The sequence below is a fragment of the Trichomonascus vanleenenianus genome (genome assembly GCF_965637985.1).
Source record: "Trichomonascus vanleenenianus strain CLIB 3782 genome assembly, contig: TRVA0_061S, whole genome shotgun sequence".
NCBI classification, from domain to species: domain Eukaryota; kingdom Fungi; phylum Ascomycota; class Dipodascomycetes; order Dipodascales; family Trichomonascaceae; genus Blastobotrys; species Blastobotrys vanleenenianus.
The window spans coordinates 1-21,974 of NW_027481826.1; the positions used below are offsets into that span (position 1 = coordinate 1).

Below are 21,974 nucleotides of genomic sequence, written 5' to 3' on the forward strand. Positions count from 1 at the left end.
ACCGTTTCTATTCTGTGAACCTGTTGCCGTCTATCATCACTAGTCTGATCCATAATCCACCTGAGACTCCTAGACATCGTTGTACGCTCTGTCCCTGACTTACGTGTGTTATTGCTCATACTACTTGATATTCCTGTGTACCTGTTCGCCCGTCCAACATTGATACTGTTGTTCTTGCTAACATTGTACTCAAGGTATTCACACCCCAACCCCCCAGGAGCCATAATAGGAATCTATTGCCTAGATCTATTTAGCCTCCAACAGATCGTAGACGTTTAGTGCTTGTCCGGATTGATCAACTCGAGAATATATATTAATTGCAATTGACGATTATAGCTAGTACGCGACGTTATAACGTACGTACGTTATACGCGCACGTGTTAATTAATTATAATTAACGCGCCGACCGACGCGGATATCGGATCCGGCCGCGGCCGGTCGGCGCCGCGCGCGCGCGCGATATATATATATATATATGTTAACGGCCGCGGTGCATGCACATGTATACATATATAACGGATTCCCCATACAAAATTAGGCCAAAAATCAAAAAATCGATTTTCGCCATACTAATTTTTCCAACCGTGTATGCATGCATGTATATATCGATCGATCGATCGATCGATCGCGAAAAAATTGCGTTAGCCCGGAATCGAACCGGGGGCTCATCGATGGCAACGATGAATTTTACCACTAAACCACTAACGCAGAAGGAAATTGGACGACACCGGAATCGAACCGGGGACCTCTCGCATGCTAAGCGAATGTGATAACCAACTACACCAGACGCCCAATTTGTTGACGAAAATTTTTTTAAGTTAATGTTAAGCTGGAAAGTCTAAAATTTGGAGAATTTTGCCAATTTGACCTTTCGAGAAGATATATCATTGTAAGAGGATAATGGTTGTCTGAAATTTATTAATATTGGATCAATATTCATTGAGTTATGATGCTTTGTATTTCTGGCATCCGAAATCATCGGAATTTTGGAACACTCAAGTGCTTGAAAAGCAAAAAAAAATTGATTTCAATTTAGTGTCCAGTTCTTTCCAGCATTTGATCTCTCACCTGCCTGTTGAATGAATGATCGTCTGTATTTCGAGCCCATTTCGACTGTGTCACCAAGTTAGGCTTATATAGTACATAGCACATCAACATATTTGTCCTCTGAGCAGACATTTCAAGACATTTCAACATATTATAACAAAGCAATGAAAATTAAAAACCTTTGGTTAATGGGGCCGATTTTCTTGGCGCCGAGGCGCTAATAGCACGAGGGAAAACCCTTTCTTCTTGATCAAGAACAGGTGGAACATCCTAGATGACATTTGCACCTCTCCCGCAAAATAAAAATGCCGGAAAAGATCTGTGCCAGACATCACGTTTTGCATTGTACTTAAGTTACCCAAAAGCCTGTCATGCAGGCGACAGGGTGCGATTGGGGCGTGTCATAAGTCGACATATACGGTACAGTAGCAGAGCATATTTAAAATGCGCGTTATGTACCGAACAGAAGCAAGCTAGTTTCGCCATGAGTGTGGTTAATCCGACTTTTATTTCCGGTCTGCCGCTTGTAATGCCCAAGTCTGTTCAAGCAGTCCCAGCAACCCGTCTGGTCGTGTGAAAGACCTTGGTTGGAGAAAGGTTCCAGCGAATTCTCCATGGTTCGTACATGTTCGTGACGTTGCTCGACTCGCCGATTTCGGAATTTGAAAAGCCAGATATTACAAACTGTTCCTCGCGTTCAATGCCTTCACCACAGGCAGTAGGTGATGTACTGCGCTAGGTTTATCCTGACCGTCCGATCAAAGAAGGGGCGCCTGGTCAGGAACACATTTGATTCAAAGTCTCCTGGTACCGAAAAGCTCGAATTCCTACAAAAAAACGAAAGTCCCACTATTAGCAGTCAATAAAGAAAGACTCTACATGATTTTTGAAGGGCTTTAAAAATGTGAGCAAAGGGATTCAATGGTAGAGAGACTAATTTCTCACCCTTACATACGAAGCTTAATCCTAAACAATGGGTGCGTGGGAGAGAAAAATGCAACGCGTTGTAACGTACACCATATATGGATTGATGAGAAGGGGGAAATCAATAGTGCATTCTAGGACTACGAATTTACTAGCACCGTTAGTGCCTCATCAGTATCGACTCTCGCTAATATCATGTTCTTCAGCACATTATAAATAATTTTTAATATCATGCTTATGCGTAGCTCTCATGACCGATGTAACATGGGCGGTGCACTGATGTTCCGGGTACACATGCCACACTTGTACAAAAAAGCCTACCGTAATCTAGCGTCCACATCTGGAAAATTACTCCGACAAGGCCGGCGACCGGGGATGCGGGTATCCGTAACTATATAAATTCAATTGGTTATCCCGAGAGCGAGCAACAAATAAAAATGGAGAGAATTGATGTTCATGCTCATTGCGTCCCCCCTGCTTATCGAGAGTACTGCCTGAACAATGCATACGCAGGCAAGGGGAATCCGGATGGAATGCCCGGGATGCCGGTAAGTTGAAGAAGGAAATTTTGTAAAGCAAGATTGACAATTGAATTGATAGGAATGGGATGCCCTCACTCATATTGCGTTGATGGATAAACTCAATATCAAGAAATCCATTTTGAGCATCTCGTCTCCCGGGACAAACCTTTCGCCAGGCAATGATGCGGAAGCGCGAAAACTAACGCGCCTGATGAACACTGAGTTTTCAAAAATCTGTGCGTCCCATCCGGATCGATTCGGCTTCTTTGCCTCACTGCCCCTTCCGGACGTAGAAGGTACTTTGGCCGAGATTGACTATGCAATCGACGAGCTTGGTGCCATTGGGTTTCAGATTCTAACCAATTCCCATGGGATTTATCCGGGGGACGAGCGGTTCCGCCCAGTATTTGACAAGCTTAATTCCCGCAAAACAATTGTGTTCTTCCACCCCACGACCTGCCACCTGCGATGCTCGCATGACGCATCGTCTATACAAGCGGTTCGGCCACAGCCAGGTATTCCAAGCCCAATGCTTGAGTTTATGTTCGACACGACCCGAGCTCTGACCAGCGTACTACTGTCGGGAACGGTCACCCGATGTCCTGATCTTACTTTTCTGGTGTGCCATGGCGGAGCAACATTTCCGCCCTTGTTGCAGCGGGTCGTTGAGTTCTCCAGTGTGCTTCTTCCTGCAGAACAGCGGGTCTCTGCAGAGGAGGTCAGGACTCTGCTGCAGAAGAATGTGTACTTTGATCTGGCCGGCATGCCGTTTCCTGACCTGGTGCACGGTCTGCTGAGGGTGGTTGACTCGTCACGACTTCTATATGGCAGTGACTATCCCTGGACTCCGGCAAAAGCGGTGGAGCATTTGGCCGAAACAATTGATGAGGGGCTGAAGAGTAGCTTTGAGTCTGACTTGCGGTCTAAAGTCCTCATGGAGAATGCACAGGAATTTCTCAGAAAGAAATAGATATTGAGCCTTATTACACAGAATGCAGATATTCGCTAAATCAATTTCAATAATATTCCAGAAGTTCATTAGTTAGCCTGCTACCGTTTTCAAATTCACTTCAATTGTCGTCCTGTGCATCGACCTCCCCATGCACTGGACACCAGAATTTGTCATAAAAAGTAATATCATGGGTTATTGTAGAGTACAAGTGGGTACCTGTGCTGTACTGAAGTCGGATCTAACGGGTTGCGTCCTGTACATATGTCCCGTATCCGAACCATGCAGTACGAAGTTCATTGCGCACGAGGACGGATTTGGAAAAAGGACCATCGATCAGTGAAAATCAGGGGAGGAGTCTCGGTTAACTATCCGAAATCCGAATGTGGGACAGACCAAGCATCCGAGGTGTGGACCCAGAAGGTCAAAGTGAACTTAGACGAGCGCCACATTTCGATTCGTTTGTGAATATTACTAGATAAGATGTGATACATATTTCCCTCTCAGTATAAGTGCTACTCTTTGGAAGGGCCCGAGCCTACTGTCCAAGCGAGCACAGAGGTCATCATCAAAGTTACTGCGACGACAGTATGTGATTCAGATTCATCCACCCCATTGACCACGGCGGCAGGATATCCAAGTTGCTTCCCCGTTGGCTTCGAATTCAATCGGTGTCGGCAAATGGCCCGCAGACATACTTGCATTACGGCATGCCGTATAGTCAAACGCCGGCACCCCCGCTCGTTTAGAGCTGGCATCCTCGCAGTTCGGCATGCCGTATGGGGGGGGGGGGAAATCGTCAGATGCGTATTGGAGCTGAGCCTCTCACTGTCTGCCAGCTGTACATCCGCCCCGCCTTTTCCGGACGTGAGGAACGCTAAAGGCGTGGATATTTTTTCTCCAGTTACAGAGGTAACTTGGAGGTCAATTTCCCCACATCTTCCCCCTGCAGCGAAGTGAGTAGCGCCCACCGCTTTCGCGACATCCAACCGCTCGGGACGCATTACTCTGCAGCTGGTACCAAAGGGTCCATTGTGACGTGGAGAGACGCTCGTCGAGTGGAGATTGTCGAGCTATAAGTGAAGAGTGTTACAATCTGGATGGCAGAAGGGCTTAGAGAGGACACAGTTTGAGATTATCAAAACGGCTCTGAATGAAATTACTGCCCGAAAGATTTCATCATTAAGCCATTGAATACTGTTTTCTTGATCGTTGGTCTTCCACAGACATTCCAACAATTAGAAACAGTTCATGTAGACAAGTTCTAAAGTCAAGTAAACATACAATTGTGGAGCTGGACTCGGCTGCAGAAGCTTCCACCAAGTGGGGGTATTATGGAGTTACCTTTATATCCGGTACCGGAAGACCAATACACCTCATCCAGCCGTCGTTGATCCTTTATCTTGCATGAGCCGACTGGGGTTAACCAGAAAAAGCTGAGGATGTCATTCAGGGTCGAGTGCTACCGAGGTCTTCGGCCCATAATTTTAATAGTCTTCAGTGGATATAAAAGGATAAGTGTCTCTGGCCATTTTGCTTGTCTCTTTTCTTCACCATTGGGTGTGAGCGAACGGTAGCATTATTGATAATCGGCACAGGTATACCAATCAACTATCTGGCTGCTAACCATTTGCTACTATACCCTCCACAATTGAAGCCCTATTTTTTATTTCACAATGGAGGACTATGACGTGATAATCATTGGCTCTGGTATTTCCGGCATCAATGCAGCCTACCGAATACAAACCCAGCTTCCAGGGTGTCGCTACATCATACTCGAAGCACGCAACTCAATAGGAGGCACCTGGAGTTTCTTCCGGTACCCTGGAATTCGATCCGACTCCGACCTGTTCACTTTTGGCTTCCCCTGGAAGCCATGGAAGGGTAAAAGCCCAATTGCACGCGCCGAACTCATCATGGAGTATCTCCACGAAGCAGTCTCAGAAACAGGAATTGATAAACACATCCGGCTCCAGCAAAAGGTTACTAGTGCTGAATGGACTGACAAGAGCCAATCCTGGGCTGTTAGCGTCAATGATGCCAACAATGAGCAGAAAGTCTTACGTGCAAAGCATGTCATCATGGGGACCGGATATTACGATTATGACCAGGGGCTCAAGGTAGATATCCCTGGATTGACCAACTTCAAGGGAACCATTGCGCACCCCCAGTTCTGGCCCGAAGACCTCGACTATAGTGGGAAGAATGTTGTGATTATTGGTAGTGGTGCAACCGCAATTACGCTTCTACCTAACATGGCTCAGAAAGCGGCCCATGTCACCATGCTTCAACGGAGCCCGACGTATATCTTGAGCATTCCAAATTCCAAAAGAGAAAGCTCTCTTTCGCAAGTTCTACCGCAATCATGGGCTTTCTATCTGACTCGTTTGTTCTTCCTGATTTATCCCGTCATTATGTACGGCTTCTGTCAAGTCTTCCCTAACGCTGCAAGAAATAGACTTCAGGACCAAGCCGCCGAACAGCTTCCCGGGCATATTCCCGTTGATCCGCACTTTACGCCTCGATACAAACCATGGGATCAACGCCTTTGCATGTCGCCTGATGGGGACTTTTTCGAAGCCATGCGCGAGGGACGGGCTGATGTGGCAACCGGAACAATCAGGGAGATCGAAGGAGATACAATCATTCTGCACGGAGGCCAGAGATTGCAGGCAGATATCATAGTCACTGCTACCGGTTTGAAGCTAAAAGCTTTTGGAGGAATTAAGATCGTCGTAAATGGAAGCACCGTCGACGTTGGCTCAAAGTACGCGTGGAACAATGCAATGCTACAGGATGTTCCTAACTTTGTTTTCATCGTCGGATATATCAATGCCTCCTGGACTTTGGGCGCAGATGCTACGTCGCAGATGTTCTGCAGATTGGTCAAGCAGATGGATCGGGAGAAGTATGCAGTTGCAGTTCCGCGTGTACAGGGTGCTCTCCAGAGCCAACCTCTGCTGCCACTCAAGTCCACCTATGTTGCGAAGGGCGCAAGAGATTTGCCCATGGCTGGTGACTCGGGGCCTTGGACCCCTAGAACGAATTATTTCTTTGACTTGTATAAAGCGAAATATGGGGATATTCGAACCGGAATGGAATTCACTAATTAAATATCTAATGGAAATTTGCATTTTTCATATTTACAAGCTTCATGGGTCAGGCGAGGACCACTCTCGGTGTGCGCAATGATATGAATATGAGCATAAATCCTGCTAAGACTGGAAATCTTTGAGTTGCACAGAAATGGTCCATAAACGTCCTCCTATTGGTAGTAGTCATAGGGGGAAGGGGGCAGAGCTGCCAGCTATGGGAGCTCGAGGGCTGACCCTCGAATAACACCCAGGTAGGAGTAACTGGACCCCCAAACCCCGCCCTGGGCTCTATTCTATTGCAATTAAGCTAATACAGTTAGCAACTCTCTATCACCCCCTGGGTGTACGGCTGGATCATTAGAATGCAAGCAACTGAATTGTAGGGCTGTTATAAAAAAATGCAAACGTTGGTGTCTAATAAATTACAAACGGATATTTTCTAGTTAGCGAGGCCCTGTCGCTTCTGCACCATGTACTCAAAGAAGGCAAACTGGCCCGGAGCAGGGCCCTTCTCGTAGACAAATCGGCCCGCCAGGTAAGAGCCGAAAATGGCCTGGAGATACGAGTCTGGAACTCGCTCCAGAATGGTCTCCAAACCAATCTGAGCAATCAACTGCTTTGGAAGGGCATCCCCGAGAATGAGGTTTCGGAACTCAACATCCTCCCAGAGGTTAGAGCTCTTGAGCTCCTCAGTCAAGTCGTTAATAGCGTTGGACAGCTCATCCGAGAGAATGGATCGTGGCTTGCCAGTTCGCTCATGCTCTCGCCAGATGGCCTCAAACTCCAACTTAGCGTTGTTCTGGATGATCGACTGGACTTCCTTGACGTAGTCCTTGTAGAACTGCGGCACAACGCCATCTCGAACGCACATGTTCTCAAAGAAGCCCTTGTCGTCGAATGCAAGAGAAGCCAACACCTCCAGAGACGAAGAGGTAACACCACCCTTGTTGGCACTGGCGTCCTTGAACACAATGGCGCCGGCCCGCTCAAGCTGAAGCTTGGCGTTCTGCGTGATGAACAGGTTAGCACCCTCAACAATGTACGGAATCTTGGTCTTTCCATCCTCATCAATCAGGCTGTGCACATTGTTAATGTCAATAGCCTCTGGTCGGCCACCACATGGGACAAATACCTGAATGCCATCGCCGCCACGGAGGTGGAAAGTGTTTCGGAAGGTAGTACCATTCTGGACAATCTCGCCAGAAGGCAGCTTGATATCCTTATCGTCAACAGAGACTCGGTAGCCCACGGAGGAGAGCAACGAGATATCGTAGTTGCTGACCATCTGTCGGGCCTTGGCCAGTCGCACCAGCTCCGCTCGGTCGAGACCCTGTGGGTCGCAAATGACACCAGAGCCATCCACAATGGCAACGTACTTCTCGTTACCAAGCAAGATCTCGTTGGAGCCCAAATCGCCGTCTGGACCACCGGTCTGGAGCTTGCCAATAGTCGTCTGGTCAATGTTAAGCTTTCGATAGATACCCTTGACGTACTCTCGAACCGACAGAGAGGTCATACCGTATTCATCGTGAGGAATACCGCCCAGCTCGGGAGACTTGCCGGTGAAGAAGGACTTCCACCATGGAGCGCCTCGCTTCTTGGCGTGGGCAGTGGCCCAGTTGACCAAGCCAGCAGTGTTCTCGTCAGGACCCATGAAGAGAATCTCCTCCTTACCGTACCGGTCGACAATCTTCTCCTTAATGCCGGGGGTGTGGCCTGGCAGGAGCAAGTCCAGAACCGAGTCAATGTACTTCTGGAACGCCTGGGTAGGCTTGTCCTGGTGCTCCATGTTGAGTAGAATAACACCCTTGGAGCCGCCCTCTGGAATATCCTTGTTCTTTCGCTGCTGAGTGTTGGCCAAGTTGTAGTTCTCATCAAACAGCGATCGAGCGTTGATGGAGTAAGCCTCCCGGTTTCGAGACTTGACGATTCGGATACCACCTCGAGCAATATCTCGGAATCGCAGGTGGAAGCCTCGGAACTCCTGGCCCACTACGAGGAACATGCCAAACAGTGGCTGTGGGTATTCCTGCTCAGGCAGGAAGCTGGGCTCGAGTCGGAAAGACAGAGCGACCTTGGTTGGAGTGTAGAAGTTGGTCTTGAGCACGTGTCGGTTGAAGATGAGCATTGCCTCAAGGACCAAAACTTCGTGCTCGTTGTTGGCAGCTCGTCGAATGTAAGCCTGCATCTCTGGGACGGTCAGCACGTTGTTCTGCTGGAGTCGCTGGTAAGAGAGAGTTGGCATGAACCCTTCGCCCTCGCCATGGGACTGAACGTAGTGCTCATCGGCAAACTGCAAGTAGAGCTGTCGGACAACATCCAAATGCTGAACCAAAATTTGGAGGATGTACTCTCGGGTGAAGGTCTCCTGTCGCAATCGTCGCTTGAGTCGCTCCAACACTTCCAAGTGGGCTGGGTTGTTGGTATCGCAGATGGAAAGCAGCGTGGTATAGTCCGAACCCAGTCGGTTGAGGAAGTGCGACACGAAGATGAACCCAGAATGGGCGTAGGTCGATTCCTGCAGCGAAAGCTCACCCGTGGCGAACTGCGACTGGAACGAGTTCTGTGGAAGGCAGTAGAGCAAAGACGCCTCCTTAAGGACCTGGTGGATCGAGTGCTCGATTGGTGGGAAGTTCTTGAGCTTCTGGAGCTCCTCGACCGTCTTGGCAGTGGTAGGAACCGGAACCAGGTAGATCGAGACAATGCTGATGCCGTTGGAGAACTGCTCGACGTACTTTCGCGTCGAAGTCAAACCGTAGTAGTGGTAGAGATCTGACAGAGCCGAGAAGTAGCCCGGGGTGGTCCCCTGTCGGTAACCAATGATGAGTCGTCGCTCCCGGGTGCCGTCCACCTCGTAGAGCTCAATGACGGGGCCAGTTCGTCGCACAGCCTGGGTGATGATAGACTGGTAGATCTCCCGGGTGTGCTCGGTAGCCTTCTCGTAGAACTGCTTGTCCGAGATCTTCTGGAGATCGGTCTCGTCCTCTCGTGGAGATGGCTCAGGGAAGTCACACTTGTAGACAAAGTAGCATCGCATCTGCTGAGCCTCGCCGGATCCGGAAGTGGCTACAGTTCCATCAGATCGGAAGGTCTCCAGTCGGTAGGCCTTGGAGGCGGTAGACGGGGTCAGGTACTTTTCGTCGATTCGCTGCTCGTATCGCGGGCCCTCCAGGTTGGAAATGCCTGGAGTCGACGTGTCAATGTAGACAGCGTGGTCCTCAGCCTCTCGGTCCAGGCGGATCACGAGCTTCTTATCGTCACGCGCATAGGCGGCCACCTTGGCGGCGTAGAGGGAGTGGATATGCGAGACGATGTTGTCTACAGACTCGGTAGCAAAGTACGAATCGTCAATGCCCAAGTTGTTATAGAACCACTATCCGTTGTTAGTAATCTTTTATCTTCAATATCCGGGAACGCTCCGTCACTCGGTGATTTGCCGAAGACCCGAGATTTCAAGTCTTTGATCGATTTAAACCCAATATCTTAAGTGTTTGATCGGTTTAGACCAAAAGATCTTCAGTCTTCGAGTTAAAACCATAAGACATTGCGTCTTTAATCGATTCAAAACCGAGCAAAAAAATTTCGCATCTTTTTTGAATCGCTTAAAAACCAAAAAGGCGAAAATCGAGAAAAAAATCCAAAACCGAGAAGAGCCAAAATCCTAAAGCTGAGAAAAAAGAGAAAAACTTACCTTCGTTTCGTTTTCAATCAGGTTTTCTGGAACAAACCCGTGTCGGTCAATCTCATCCATGACCCGCTCCATCTGCTGCTCCTTGCCCTCAAACGTGGCAGAGTTGTAGCCAGAGGACGAATCGGTCAAAATCCGCGGCTTGAGCGACTTGATGTGAGCAGGCAACGCAGAGGCAATTGCTGGCCTCGAACCATTGGTGACTGGGACTGGCGTCGACATTATTTCAAAATAAATAACTGGATAGGAATAAAGCAGTAGCTCTTTGTAGAACTATCTAGGCGGCTTTATGTATAAATAAACACAGCGAGTGTGTATATAAAAAGGGGGAAGTCTTGTTTTTGTTGGTGTTGTTGGAAAAGTCAAAGAATTACCAGGTGGAATATGAAATCTATTTATATTTGGACAAAAATGAAGAAAAGAAGACAAAAGAAAACACTTGTCCTCGTGGCGGGCTAGCTATTACTCCACACTTTGCTTTTCGCCCAGCACGCGGCGGGAGTATCTCATCGCGGTGCCCGACCGACGCACGCAATAGTTGCAGCCGATGCCTTTACTACTATGGTTCGGGGCCACACTGTGTACCCCGTGAAATGGCATTCAACATCGCTTAGAGGCAATTCAGGCGACCCGCGCGCCTAATCCGCCATTGCTGGCCCAACTTATTAGGTAATTTTTTTGGCTTCTCACCCGCTAATTCCGATTTTATTACCTATCACCTTAAATTAACCTTTCACTTTACAACTGGTGGTTGGAGCCTGGCTAGACATCCCTTGGAACGGCGCCTACTTCGAAACGATTAACCCACACACATTAAACCTGTTTTTAACCCCTTGACAGTGTTGCCAACCTGTTCATTCGGCCAAACTGGCTGTGTACCTTAAAAAAATTTTTTTTTTATTTGCCGTCCTGTCTAGGCAGCATGATGCGTGATGAGGCAGAAAAGTAAAACCGTATTTGGGTCATGAGCCCGCTCGAGGAAACGCTTCCACCTCGCAGGAGCGACAAAACGGCCTGGTGCATTAGAAGGCGCAAATGTGGAGGGAGGCAATGAGATGATGCATCCCTTGCTCCTTTTACATTTCCTTACATTGCCGCCCATATAGTCAAATGCCGTCTCCTACACGCCTATCTCCTTGGGACCAGTGTGGTTGTTACGGAATAATACACCATAGTAACTAAAATTATGCGTGCTGGGGAAGAGATTCCCCCAAATGGGACACGGACTTTTTTGAGTTATTTCTGACTAAACATTGTCAACTCTCGCGGCTTAGTAATTGTATACACAAATTTGTGACCACAGTGCCAATGTTGTACTCTACAACGTTGTCTACGCCGTTGGAGCAAAATTTTTCACTATTTCTCCACCTTTCCCATCCCTCCGAAGCGAGGCCGTGCATATAGTCGAACCCTGTATGCAACCAACACTGACGCAAGATCCATGAGGGTGTACGACGAGTCCTTCAGATTAAAAAAAAAGCACGCACACGCGCGACTGGATAAATGGATCAAAATGTAAAGATGTACCTACCGCAAGCCCTTTTTTGTGGGGAATACAGCGTGTAATATGACAGATGGCCGTCTTCGGCGGCAAAACGGCATCGCCTATCCCCATTTATTTCCCCACCTCATCTTCCATTCCTACCCCTCCCCCCCCCCCCCAACAACAGCGACACGCCGCATCAGCCGCAGGAACTCAGAGTGTCACGCGGGGTAACCTGCCTCTAGGGGTAGTCACTCGCGATTACTCCTCAAATTTATGAGCTATTACATGCCATAGCGCTATTCTTGGCCGTTTATCCACGCTGCCTACTTTGCAAACCAACACGAAATGAAACGCAACCATCTCAAAGGAGGGTGGGCTCAATTGGTCAAACAGTTTGAACCTTTGAAACAGTAGCAGAATTCGTAGATCCACCGTAGCAGTGCTATAAGCTATTGACTGCGAGAGAGCGCGAGCGCTCAAATATTTTCGAGAGAAATATCACTTGTTTAATTAACCGCATATTATTATATTAATTAAGTAGGTAACATAATTAGGTTTAAATTTTTCAGCGCGGGATCATTTCACTGGTTCACTGGATATCCAAACGTTGAAGACACATCGATTCAATAATGAAGGGTTCGGTTAGGATAAGACTGGCGCGATTTGGCCGGAAGTTTGCTCCAGTTTATAACATCGTAGTCGCCAAGGCTCGGTAAGTTGATCGCATACGTGAATATTGATAAAAGCTAACAAAGTGTAGATCGGGAAGAGATAAACTGCCTATTGAGGTCTTGGGCACCTATAACCCAATCCCTCCACAGCTTACACCCGAACAGCGGGCGCGAGGTGATAAGCCAGTCAAGGACATTGCTATTGACTTCCACCGATCCAAGTACTGGCTCGGTGTGGGCGCTCAGCCAAGCGATACTGTCGCTCGACTGTTTCGAAAAGCTGGCATTCTTCCTCCACAATGGCCGGGTCCACAGCGGGGTCCAGCCATTCCTAAGCGTGAGGAGGTGAAGCCAATGAAGCAGCTCGACTAACCCACCACCAATCTGCATATTTATCTCATGTACATATATTAGAATTACGTTACTTGAACTTCAACCTCCGCGAAGCGGAGCTACGGGGGTTTGGGGGCTGGCCCCCAAGAACACAATTGGCTGCAATAATACTGCTATTAGTAATATGGTATAAATCGAAAACATAAACTCGGTGAAGCGGAGCATATATTAATCCGTCCTCTACCTGGATTCGGCGATTAATCCTCCGCGAAGCGGAGTTACGGGGGTTTGAGGACTGGTCCCCAAGAACGCAATTGGCTGCGAAGATAATAATAAGTCATGAATCCGGTTGGTCGTGTATATACATAGAAGCTCGTTAAGTGTCGTATTACATCAGTAGCCATGGCCGTTCGTTCCAAAAAGCGTCGCCGATAATATCAACGTACAGTTCCCTGACCTCGACCTTGTTCTTCTTCCTGAGTCTCTCCAATTGGCGAGAACTCAGCGTGGCAACTGTTTCAGGATCCACATCTAGGTATTCTCGCACTAGCGTAGTGCCTTTTTTGTACATCTCCGGCTCGTTATTATAGTTGATCCCGAACTTGGAGAACAATATCTCGTGCTTGTCACTTGATACAGTCTTGCAGAGCTCCTCTTCCGCCTGCTGGGTCGTTCTTCCTCCCTGCTGGACCAGCGTCCAGAACGTTGTGTTGTATAGATTGTTAATATGGCAGTCGGCTTGGCGCCAGCTGAAGTAGTCGCGTAGAGACCGCACAGACGGGTACACCACGGCCCGTGAGTCAAATGTAGGTAAATGGGCCATTTCCAGCGGCTGATCCGGGAACTCTGCCGGCCACAATTGCATGTAGTAGGCTGTAAACGTGCTGGCAAACGTTGAAACGAGCTTGCTTTCCCGTCTTTCAAAAAGTGTACAATTCTTGCGCAGGACAAACGAGTACTCGTCGCTGTCACCATATGCCATCATGACGTCGGGGATGCTGCGCATCACAGCCCCGGCAGCTTGATTCATCACTCTTAGTGCTCGCTCGTCATTTGGTTTGCGGAAGTCATAGTGGCTCGAAAACCGGTGGAACCCGCGCCCGTCGACTCTAATGACGATCCAGCTGTCGGGTAGCAGATAGTTCTCGCGTTCAAACTGTTTGACGTACTCAAACCGCGACTTAGCCATTCTCTATCCGTCTTATACGTAAGATTGGACGAGCGCCCATATAAAATATGCATGCGCGATCACCAATGCTCACATATTTAACGTTAAATTATCGCGAAATTTGGATTTCGCACCAATATTCACTTATTTAACGTTAAATAGTACTAAAAATATTTCGCTGAATAAGCGTGGTACAACTAAGCACCTTAAGCCAACATTTGATGACTAACACATTATACGAAAATTGAATGAAAATTTCAGTGTCCCTGCAAGACAAAATTTTTTTTTTCGATATTCTTATCGTCTTCCATCCATACAAACTAACAAATGACGGTCTCGTTTCATACTCTAGAGCGAGAGAAGTACTTCAGGTCGCCGCCGGACGACAAGTCCGCCTATCCGATGCTGCAGGCTGCCGTCGAGCCTCACATCGGGTCCTTCAATGCCTTGATGGACGGCCCCGGAGGTGGCCTGCTCAACCTGGCCGTTAAGGACATTGGATCTAAGGTTGTTTTCGATAGCAACGACCCTACTCGACTTGGAAATAAGCTCAAGTGTACGTTTTAATTATTTTTTTTTGGGTATGGCTAACAACTTGTTTAGTCCGAATTGATTCGGTGCAAATCGCAAAGCCTTCTGTGAGCGCTAAAGATAAAACCACGCTGAACCGAAGAACATACCCCAGTGAGTGCCGAGAGCGAATGATCTCATACCGTTCGCGACTCATTTTGAAGTTCGCATACTCTGTAAATGATGGCCCGGAGGAGTTTGAGTCCCGAGAGGCCGGTCTGCTGCCAGTCATGCTCATGTCGAATCGATGTCACCTCGAGGGCATGTCCCCGAAAGAATTGATTGCACACAAAGAGGAGAGTGAAGAGCTGGGTGGCTACTTCGTGGTCAATGGTATCGAAAAGCTTATTCGAATGCTTATCGTCCAGCGAAGAAATCACCCAATGGCCATTGTGCGACCATCCTTTGTCAATCGAGGTGCTTCCTACTCTCCGTACGGTATCCAGATCCGATGTGTTCGACCGGATCAGACCTCTCAGACTAACGTTCTGCACTACCTTAATGACGGTAACGTGACCTTCCGATTCTCGTGGCGAAAGAACGAGTACCTGGTGCCTGTAGCCATGATCCTCAAGGCTCTTGTTGAGACCAATGACAGAGCTATTTTCGATGGTATCGTGGGTTCTGAGACTGACAACTCTTTCCTGACCGACCGACTGGAATTGCTGCTGCGAACCTACCAGAGCAACTACCACCTCTACTCGAAGCAAGAGACCCTCGCATACCTAGGTGACAAGTTCCGAGTAGTCATGGGTGCTACTCCTGACGTTTCTGATATTGAAGTCGGTAAGGAAGTGCTCAATCGAATCGTTCTGGTCCACCTGGGCGACGACAACCGAGCAAAGTTCCGGCTCCTCATGTTCATGGTGCGAAAGCTGTATGCATTGGTGGCTGGCGAGTGCTGTCCGGATAACCCAGATAGTGCCCAGCACCAGGAGATCCTCCTGGGTGGCTTCCTCTACGGTATGATTGTCAAGGAGAAGATTGAAGAGTACCTCAACAGCTTCAAGGCCCAGATCGTGTCGGACGTCAATCGAGGCGCCGCTGTTAACTTCACTGATCGTAAATACATCCAGCGTGTTTTCCTCAAAATGAACGAGAACATTGGCCAGAAGCTCCAGTACTTCCTGTCTACGGGTAACCTCGTCTCTCAGTCGGGTCTCGATCTGCAGCAGGTGAGCGGTTACACGGTCGTGGCTGAAAAGATTAACTTCCACCGGTTCATTGCGCATTTCAGAATGGTCCATCGAGGTTCTTTCTTCGCCCAGCTCAAGACCACTACTGTGCGAAAGCTGCTGCCCGAATCCTGGGGCTTCCTGTGTCCAGTTCACACTCCTGATGGTTCTCCATGTGGTTTGCTGAACCATTTGGCCCACAAGTGTGTCATCGCTACTGAGGAAAGCGATGTTTCGGGCCTGCCAGACGCTCTGAGAGCCTTGGGTGTGGGCTCCCCCGACACCCTGGCAGCTGGTCCACGGTCCTGCTGTGTCCAGCTTAACGGAAGAATCATTGGCTACTGCTCGCATGAAAACGCTAAGCGGGTGGCTGACTCCCTGCGACTCTGGAAGATCGAGGGATCCCATAACATTCCCCTGAATCTCGAAATCGGCCACGTTCCACCATCGCGAGCTGGCCAGTACCCGGGTCTCTATCTTTTCTCCCAGCAGGCGCGAATGATGCGACCGGTCAAGTACCTGCCATTGGGCAAGGAGGACTGGGTCGGGCCGTTCGAGCAGGTTTACATGAACGTCGCAGTCACCCCAGACGAGATCACCAACAACGTCCACTCGCACGTGGAGTACTCACCAACTAACATTCTCTCGATCCTCGCCAACATGACTCCGTTCTCCGACTTCAACCAGTCACCGCGAAACATGTACCAGTGCCAGATGGGTAAGCAAACTATGGGTACCCCGGGCACAGCTCTGGTGCACCGGTCCGACAACAAGATCTATCAGCTGCAGAGCGGACAGTCGCCAATTGTGCGGGCTAAGCAGTTCGACAACTACGGCCTTGACGAGTTCCCTAACGGAAACAATGCTGTGGTTGCTGTTATTTCCTACACTGGTTACGATATGGACGACGCTATGATTCTCAACAAGTCGGCTCTCGAGCGAGGGTTCGCGCACGGTTCCGTTTTCAAGGTTGAAAAGGTTGATCTCGGCCTCAAGAGACGACGGGGCGACCCAATCACCCAGCACTTTGGCTTTGGCACCGACGCCTGGCCCAAGCAATGGAGGGATAGACTGGACATTGACGGTCTGCCTACTGTTGGTACTCTACTCCAGGAGGGCGACCCATTGGTGGCTTACTACGACGAGACCCTGGGCAAGACCAAGGTGAAGCTGTACAAGTCCTCTGAGCCGGCCTATGTGCACGAAGTCAAGCTCCTGGGTGACGAAAACGGGGACCAGGAGTTCCAGAGCCTTACTGTTAAGCTGCGAATCAACCGATCGCCAAATATTGGTGATAAGTTCTCGTCGCGACACGGTCAGAAGGGTGTGTGCTCTCAGAAGTGGCCGACCATCGACATGCCGTTCAGTGAGACCGGTATCCAGCCGGATATTATCATTAACCCGCACGCTTTCCCATCGCGAATGACTATTGGTATGTTTGTCGAGTCGCTTGCGGGCAAGGCTGGTGCGCTGCATGGTTTCGCCCAGGACGCCACGCCATGGCAGTTCAGCGAGGACCACACTGCTGCCGACCACTTTGGCGAGCAGCTGAGAGCTGCCGGCTACAACTACCACGGTAACGAGCCAATGTACTCTGGTGTCACTGGTGAGGAGCTGAGAGCGGATATTTATATTGGTGTCGTTTTCTACCAGCGTCTGCGACACATGGTCAACGATAAGTTCCAGGTGCGATCTACTGGTCCAGTTAACCGGCTCACGATGCAGCCAGTCAAGGGCCGAAAGCGATCTGGTGGTATCCGAGTCGGTGAGATGGAGCGAGACGCTTTCATTGGCCATGGTACGGCGTTCCTGCTACAGGATCGTCTGCTCAACTGCTCTGACTACACCCAGGCGCACCTGTGTAAGCAGTGCGGTTCTATTCTCACTACGCAGACCTCTGTGCCGCGAGTGGGTACTGCTGCGGTCATTAGATGCCGACGATGTGCCCGCAAGGTCGGCCACGGCAATTCGGCCATTGTCAACACTACTGATACCTGGGAGGATGGCCTGGGCACCCGATTCCAGGGAGGTGATAAAATTGCCACTGTCGCCATTCCGTTTGTTCTCAAGTATCTTGACAGTGAGCTTTCCGCTATGGGCATTAGAATGAAGTTCAACGCCACTCCTTAATCAAAAAATAACGGTATAGATTTTTTTAATGTTTTCTTTCTTAGTAGTTGCATAAATGTATTATAGTTGAATCACTTATAGCTCCAGTAACAAGCACCGACCCTTGAATGTACGCTCCCTCTTAGTAATGGGGAGGCCAATCCCCCCTAATCCCCTTGAGGCTCCGCCCCGCGGAGATATTTTCGGAATCAATGATCTCCCTTCACTCTCTTTCTCTGCAGCTGGTCTCTGCTTCGTGAGGTTATTACTTTCATTACGAAGACCCACAGTTAAAATCTACGTTAGTTCTCTATGGTTCTACTTTTCGAGTAAACCAAAATGCAAACATATAATGTCAGGGTAATGCTAAGCAATAATTGTATCAATTACCAAGAATGGTTACCTCAAGGTTTTTTTGTATAATTGCCAATTCGCAGTGCTGCTTCAAAGCATATCGCCTTAAAGCTGAAAAAGAATCCAAATATGTGTAGTGTATAGCATAATACCAAAGAGTCTTCGTTGATGCATTCATTCAAGCACTGGACTCCACCATACTAATAATCTATAGTCCAATCCCATCCCATAATCAACCAACAACCATGGTTCATTCTTTCACTTGATAATAGCAGCATATTTGATAGCTTCTGGCCAGAATCTATTTGGCAATCCACTGTTAAAAATCAGGCATTTGGCTCTCGATAGACTCATCTTTCCGCTGAGCAATGGAGATACCCAGGAACTGCTTGTTTGACCACTTTATATCAGCACAAATATGCTTGCTTCAGTCCATATATATAGTAAAGATCAGATATTATAACGGGGGGTTTGGGGGCAGAGCCCCCAACTACGGGAGCTCGAGGGCTGGCCCTCGAATATGGCAGTCATGCGGCTCATGCGGCTCATGCGGCGTCTCCCCACGTGTTAATGTAGACGCCAATAGCGGATACCGACATACAAACCAAGGGCACTAGAACTGTATAACCGCAATGGCGCTCCTAATGTCACGAATAAACAGATAGCAGTCCGCTGGAGTCGAACTCGGAGTCCGTCGGTGACATTGAGTTTTTCCGCCCATCGAAGAAGAGGCTGGAGGTTCCACGTAACACGAAATTTTCGAGGCCGCCGGGAACATTCCCACACTCCACTCACTAATCATTCCCCTGATTTGAAATATCTTCCCTCATACTTGGCTGTTCCCATACTTTTGGTTGATCAGAGAGAGAGGGATGAGTTACAAGAAAGACGACGACGTGTCGCTGTCGGTCGCCGGGAGGGCGCCTACGCCAGGCGGCTCGAACTCGACCCCTTCGGCGTCCTACTGCGGCGTCTCGGTCGAGGACACTGCAGCCCGGCTCCACACGTCGGTTACTTTGGGTATTGAGAGCCCCCAGGACGTGGCCTACCGGCGGAGCGTCCATGGGCCTAATGAAATGCGCGGAGAGGAGCAGGAGTCTTTGATTAAGCGGTTTATCTCGCAGTTCTACGAGGATCCGCTGATCCTGCTCTTAATTGGGTCCGCAGTGGTCTCGTTTATTATGGGAAACACAGACGACGCACTATCGATTACTCTGGCTATTGTAATTGTTGTCACAGTCGGGTTCGTGCAGGAGTATCGGTCGGAGAAGTCGCTGGAGGCGCTTAACCAGCTGGTTCCGCCTTCAGCCCACCTTACCCGGGGCACTAGCCACTCTACCGTGCTTGCTTCTACGCTGGTTCCAGGTGATCTCGTTACGTTCACGATGGGGGACCGGATTCCGGCTGACGTGCGGCTCACCAAGGCTGTTCACCTTGAAATCGACGAGTCGAATCTGACGGGTGAAACGAACCCAGTGCTTAAAACGACCGACGTAGTCAAGAGCGAGAACCCATTTGGGGCGGTAGCGGTGGCTGAGAGGGCCAATATCGCCTATATGGGCACCCTGGTGTGCTCCGGACACGGGGCCGGTATCGTAGTAGGCACGGGTTCCCAGACTGAGTTTGGCGCCGTGTTTGAAATGATGGCAGATATCGCCAAGCCAAAGACTCCGCTCCAGTTGTCTATGGACAAGCTGGGCAAGGAGCTGTCATTTATGAGTTTTGGAGTCATTGGCGTTATTTGCATCATTGGCGTTATCCAGGGGCGTGCGTGGCTTGATATGTTCACCATTGCAGTCTCCCTGGCTGTAGCAGCTATTCCAGAGGGTCTCCCCATTATTGTAACTGTGACTCTGGCTCTGGGAGTGCTCCGGATGGCCAAGTCCAAGGCAATTATGCGGCGTCTGCCGAGCGTAGAGACCCTGGGGTCGGTCAATGTCATTTGCAGCGACAAGACGGGCACTCTAACCCGAAACCGCATGACCGTGACTTCTATCTGGACTGTAGACATGGGCGATAGCGGTAAGCATCCGTGGTCCTCCATTGATATGAGCCACCGCCACGCCCACGAGACGATTGACAGCCCTAATAATGCGGCCACCTTGACCCTCCAAATTGCCAATTTCTGCAACAATACGCGAATTTCCTCTGAAACGGGAAAATTCATGGGTAACCCGACCGATATCGCCCTCATGGATGTTCAATCCAAGTTCAAGCTCCACGACATTCGATCCACGAAAGTCCGCGTTCACGAGACTCCCTTCTCCTCTGTGCGGAAGTGGATGGCCGTAAGTTACCACAACCACAGCGGAGAGAAGGAAAAGTCGACTGTCTACGTCAAGGGCGCCTACGAGCGAATCTTCCCCCTGTGTAAATGGTACCTTAACAATGACGGTAAGGCTGTGCCGCTCGACCCGGGGCACCTTCACGTTATTGAGAACGTAGCCAATGCCATGTCGCACGAAGGGTGGCGAATCCTGGCCTTTGCGTACGGAAACAACCAGGAAACCAGCCATGAGCCACATGACTTGGTGTTCAGCGGTCTTATTGGCATGTACGATCCACCACGACCGGGCGTTGAGAACTCTATTAGACGGCTCATGCAGGGCGGTGTTAAAGTAGTCATGATTACCGGCGACAGTGAGGCTACGGCTCTTTCCATTGCGCGACAGATTGGTATGCCTTTGAGCGCCGGAGAGAAGAGCGTCATGAACGGAGACACGCTGGAACGAATGACGACTGAACAGTTGGCTGATGCTATGAACTACGTAAGTGTTTTCGCGCGAACTTCGCCAGAGAACAAGCTGAGCATTGTGCGGGCCCTCCAGGCCCGAGGAGACGTGGTTGCGATGACCGGAGATGGTGTAAATGACGCTCCAGCCCTGAAGCTGGCCGATATTGGTATCAGTATGGGCGAAGGAGGTACCGACGTGGCGAAGGAAGCGGCCGACATGGTTTTGGTGGATGACGACTTCAATACTATCCTCAATGCTATCCGCGAGGGTAAGGCTATTTTCTCTAATATCCAGTCCTTCCTCATGTTCCAGCTGTCGACCTCTGTTGCTGCTTTGTCGCTGGTTGCTCTGGCGAACCTGTTTGGCCTGCCAAACCCGCTCAATGCGATGCAAATTCTGTGGATCAACATCCTTATGGACGGGCCGCCTGCCCAGTCTCTTGGTGTCGAGCCGGTCGACCCATCTGTTATGTCGAAGCCGCCGCGATCGCGAAATGACAATATTCTGACTAAGGCGGTGCTCCAGCGGGTCTTCCAGTCGGGGCTGGTTATCGTCATTGGCACTATGTTTGTGTATATTAGCGAGATGGCGGATGGCGTGGTGACGAAGCGAGACACGACCATGACCTTCACCTGCTTTGTGTTCTTTGATCTGTTTGACGCTTTGTCATGCCGGTCGGCGAACAAGTCCATCCTTGACATTGGGTTCTTTACCAACAAGATGTTCAACGCGGCCGTGGGACTGTCGATTCTGGGTCAGTTGGCGGTCATTTATGTTCCATTCTTCCAGTCCATCTTCCAGACAGAGGCGATTTCTTTGTGGGATCTCATCAAGCTGGTGATACTAACTTCGTCCTGTTGGCTTGTTGACGAGATGCGAAAATATTATAAGCGAAGGAACGACTATCTAAGTGGCTACTCGACGGCAGTTTAATTAATACTGCTAGCGGAATACTACAAGCGAAGGAACAATAATCTAACCGGCTACTCGACGGCATTTGAAGTTATAGAATATTTATCTCATGAACAATTATATGTTATGTTACCTTAATCAATATTTTTCATTACCGGTACATGCTACCAAATCTACACCAATATTTATTTGATGGACCATTATATTTTACAGTAGCTACCAATTAACTCATGAACG

General features: G+C 49.3%; 7 protein-coding genes and 2 non-coding genes across 9 annotated transcripts; 5 read left to right on the forward strand and 4 right to left on the reverse strand.

Moving 5' to 3' along the window:
• Positions 1-637: 637 nt before the first annotated feature.
• On the reverse strand, positions 638-708 carry tRNA-Gly(GCC). The gene has a single exon. It is a non-coding gene; the product is annotated as a tRNA-Gly (tRNA).
• Positions 709-718: 10 nt separating this feature from the next.
• tRNA-Ala(AGC) lies at positions 719-792 on the reverse strand. Its single transcript has one exon. It is a non-coding gene; the product is annotated as a tRNA-Ala (tRNA).
• Positions 793-2,408: 1,616 nt separating this feature from the next.
• TRVA0_061S00144 (amidohydrolase family protein) lies at positions 2,409-3,462 on the forward strand (the record flags this gene model as incomplete). Its single annotated transcript, XM_076687503.1, has 2 exons — positions 2,409-2,519; positions 2,572-3,462. 2 exons carry the CDS (start codon positions 2,409-2,411, stop codon positions 3,460-3,462), a joined length of 1,002 nt encoding a protein of 333 aa, XP_076538241.1.
• A 1,655-nt stretch (positions 3,463-5,117) lies between these two features.
• On the forward strand, positions 5,118-6,554 carry TRVA0_061S00166 (flavin-containing monooxygenase; the record flags this gene model as incomplete). Its single annotated transcript, XM_076687504.1, has 1 exon — positions 5,118-6,554. One exon carries the CDS (start codon positions 5,118-5,120, stop codon positions 6,552-6,554), a length of 1,437 nt encoding a protein of 478 aa, XP_076538242.1.
• A 421-nt stretch (positions 6,555-6,975) lies between these two features.
• Positions 6,976-10,446, reverse strand: GDH2 (glutamate dehydrogenase (NAD(+)); the record flags this gene model as incomplete). Its single annotated transcript, XM_076687505.1, has 2 exons — positions 6,976-9,909; positions 10,228-10,446. The coding sequence occupies 2 exons, from the start codon at positions 10,444-10,446 to the stop codon at positions 6,976-6,978; spliced, it is 3,153 nt and encodes a 1,050-aa protein (XP_076538243.1).
• Positions 10,447-12,339: 1,893 nt separating this feature from the next.
• Positions 12,340-12,753, forward strand: MRPS16 (mitochondrial 37S ribosomal protein bS16m MRPS16; the record flags this gene model as incomplete). Its single annotated transcript, XM_076687506.1, has 2 exons — positions 12,340-12,422; positions 12,471-12,753. 2 exons carry the CDS (start codon positions 12,340-12,342, stop codon positions 12,751-12,753), a joined length of 366 nt encoding a protein of 121 aa, XP_076538244.1.
• A 349-nt stretch (positions 12,754-13,102) lies between these two features.
• THG1 (tRNA guanylyltransferase) lies at positions 13,103-13,903 on the reverse strand (the record flags this gene model as incomplete). Its single annotated transcript, XM_076687507.1, has 1 exon — positions 13,103-13,903. The coding sequence occupies one exon, from the start codon at positions 13,901-13,903 to the stop codon at positions 13,103-13,105; it is 801 nt and encodes a 266-aa protein (XP_076538245.1).
• A 306-nt stretch (positions 13,904-14,209) lies between these two features.
• On the forward strand, positions 14,210-17,757 carry RPA135 (DNA-directed RNA polymerase I core subunit RPA135; the record flags this gene model as incomplete). The annotated part of the gene is made up of 2 exons (XM_076687508.1): positions 14,210-14,438; positions 14,486-17,757. The coding sequence occupies 2 exons, from the start codon at positions 14,210-14,212 to the stop codon at positions 17,755-17,757; spliced, it is 3,501 nt and encodes a 1,166-aa protein (XP_076538246.1).
• Positions 17,758-18,962: 1,205 nt separating this feature from the next.
• Positions 18,963-21,758, forward strand: PMR1 (Ca(2+)/Mn(2+)-transporting P-type ATPase PMR1; the record flags this gene model as incomplete). Its single annotated transcript, XM_076687509.1, has 1 exon — positions 18,963-21,758. One exon carries the CDS (start codon positions 18,963-18,965, stop codon positions 21,756-21,758), a length of 2,796 nt encoding a protein of 931 aa, XP_076538247.1.
• Positions 21,759-21,974: the final 216 nt, after the last annotated feature.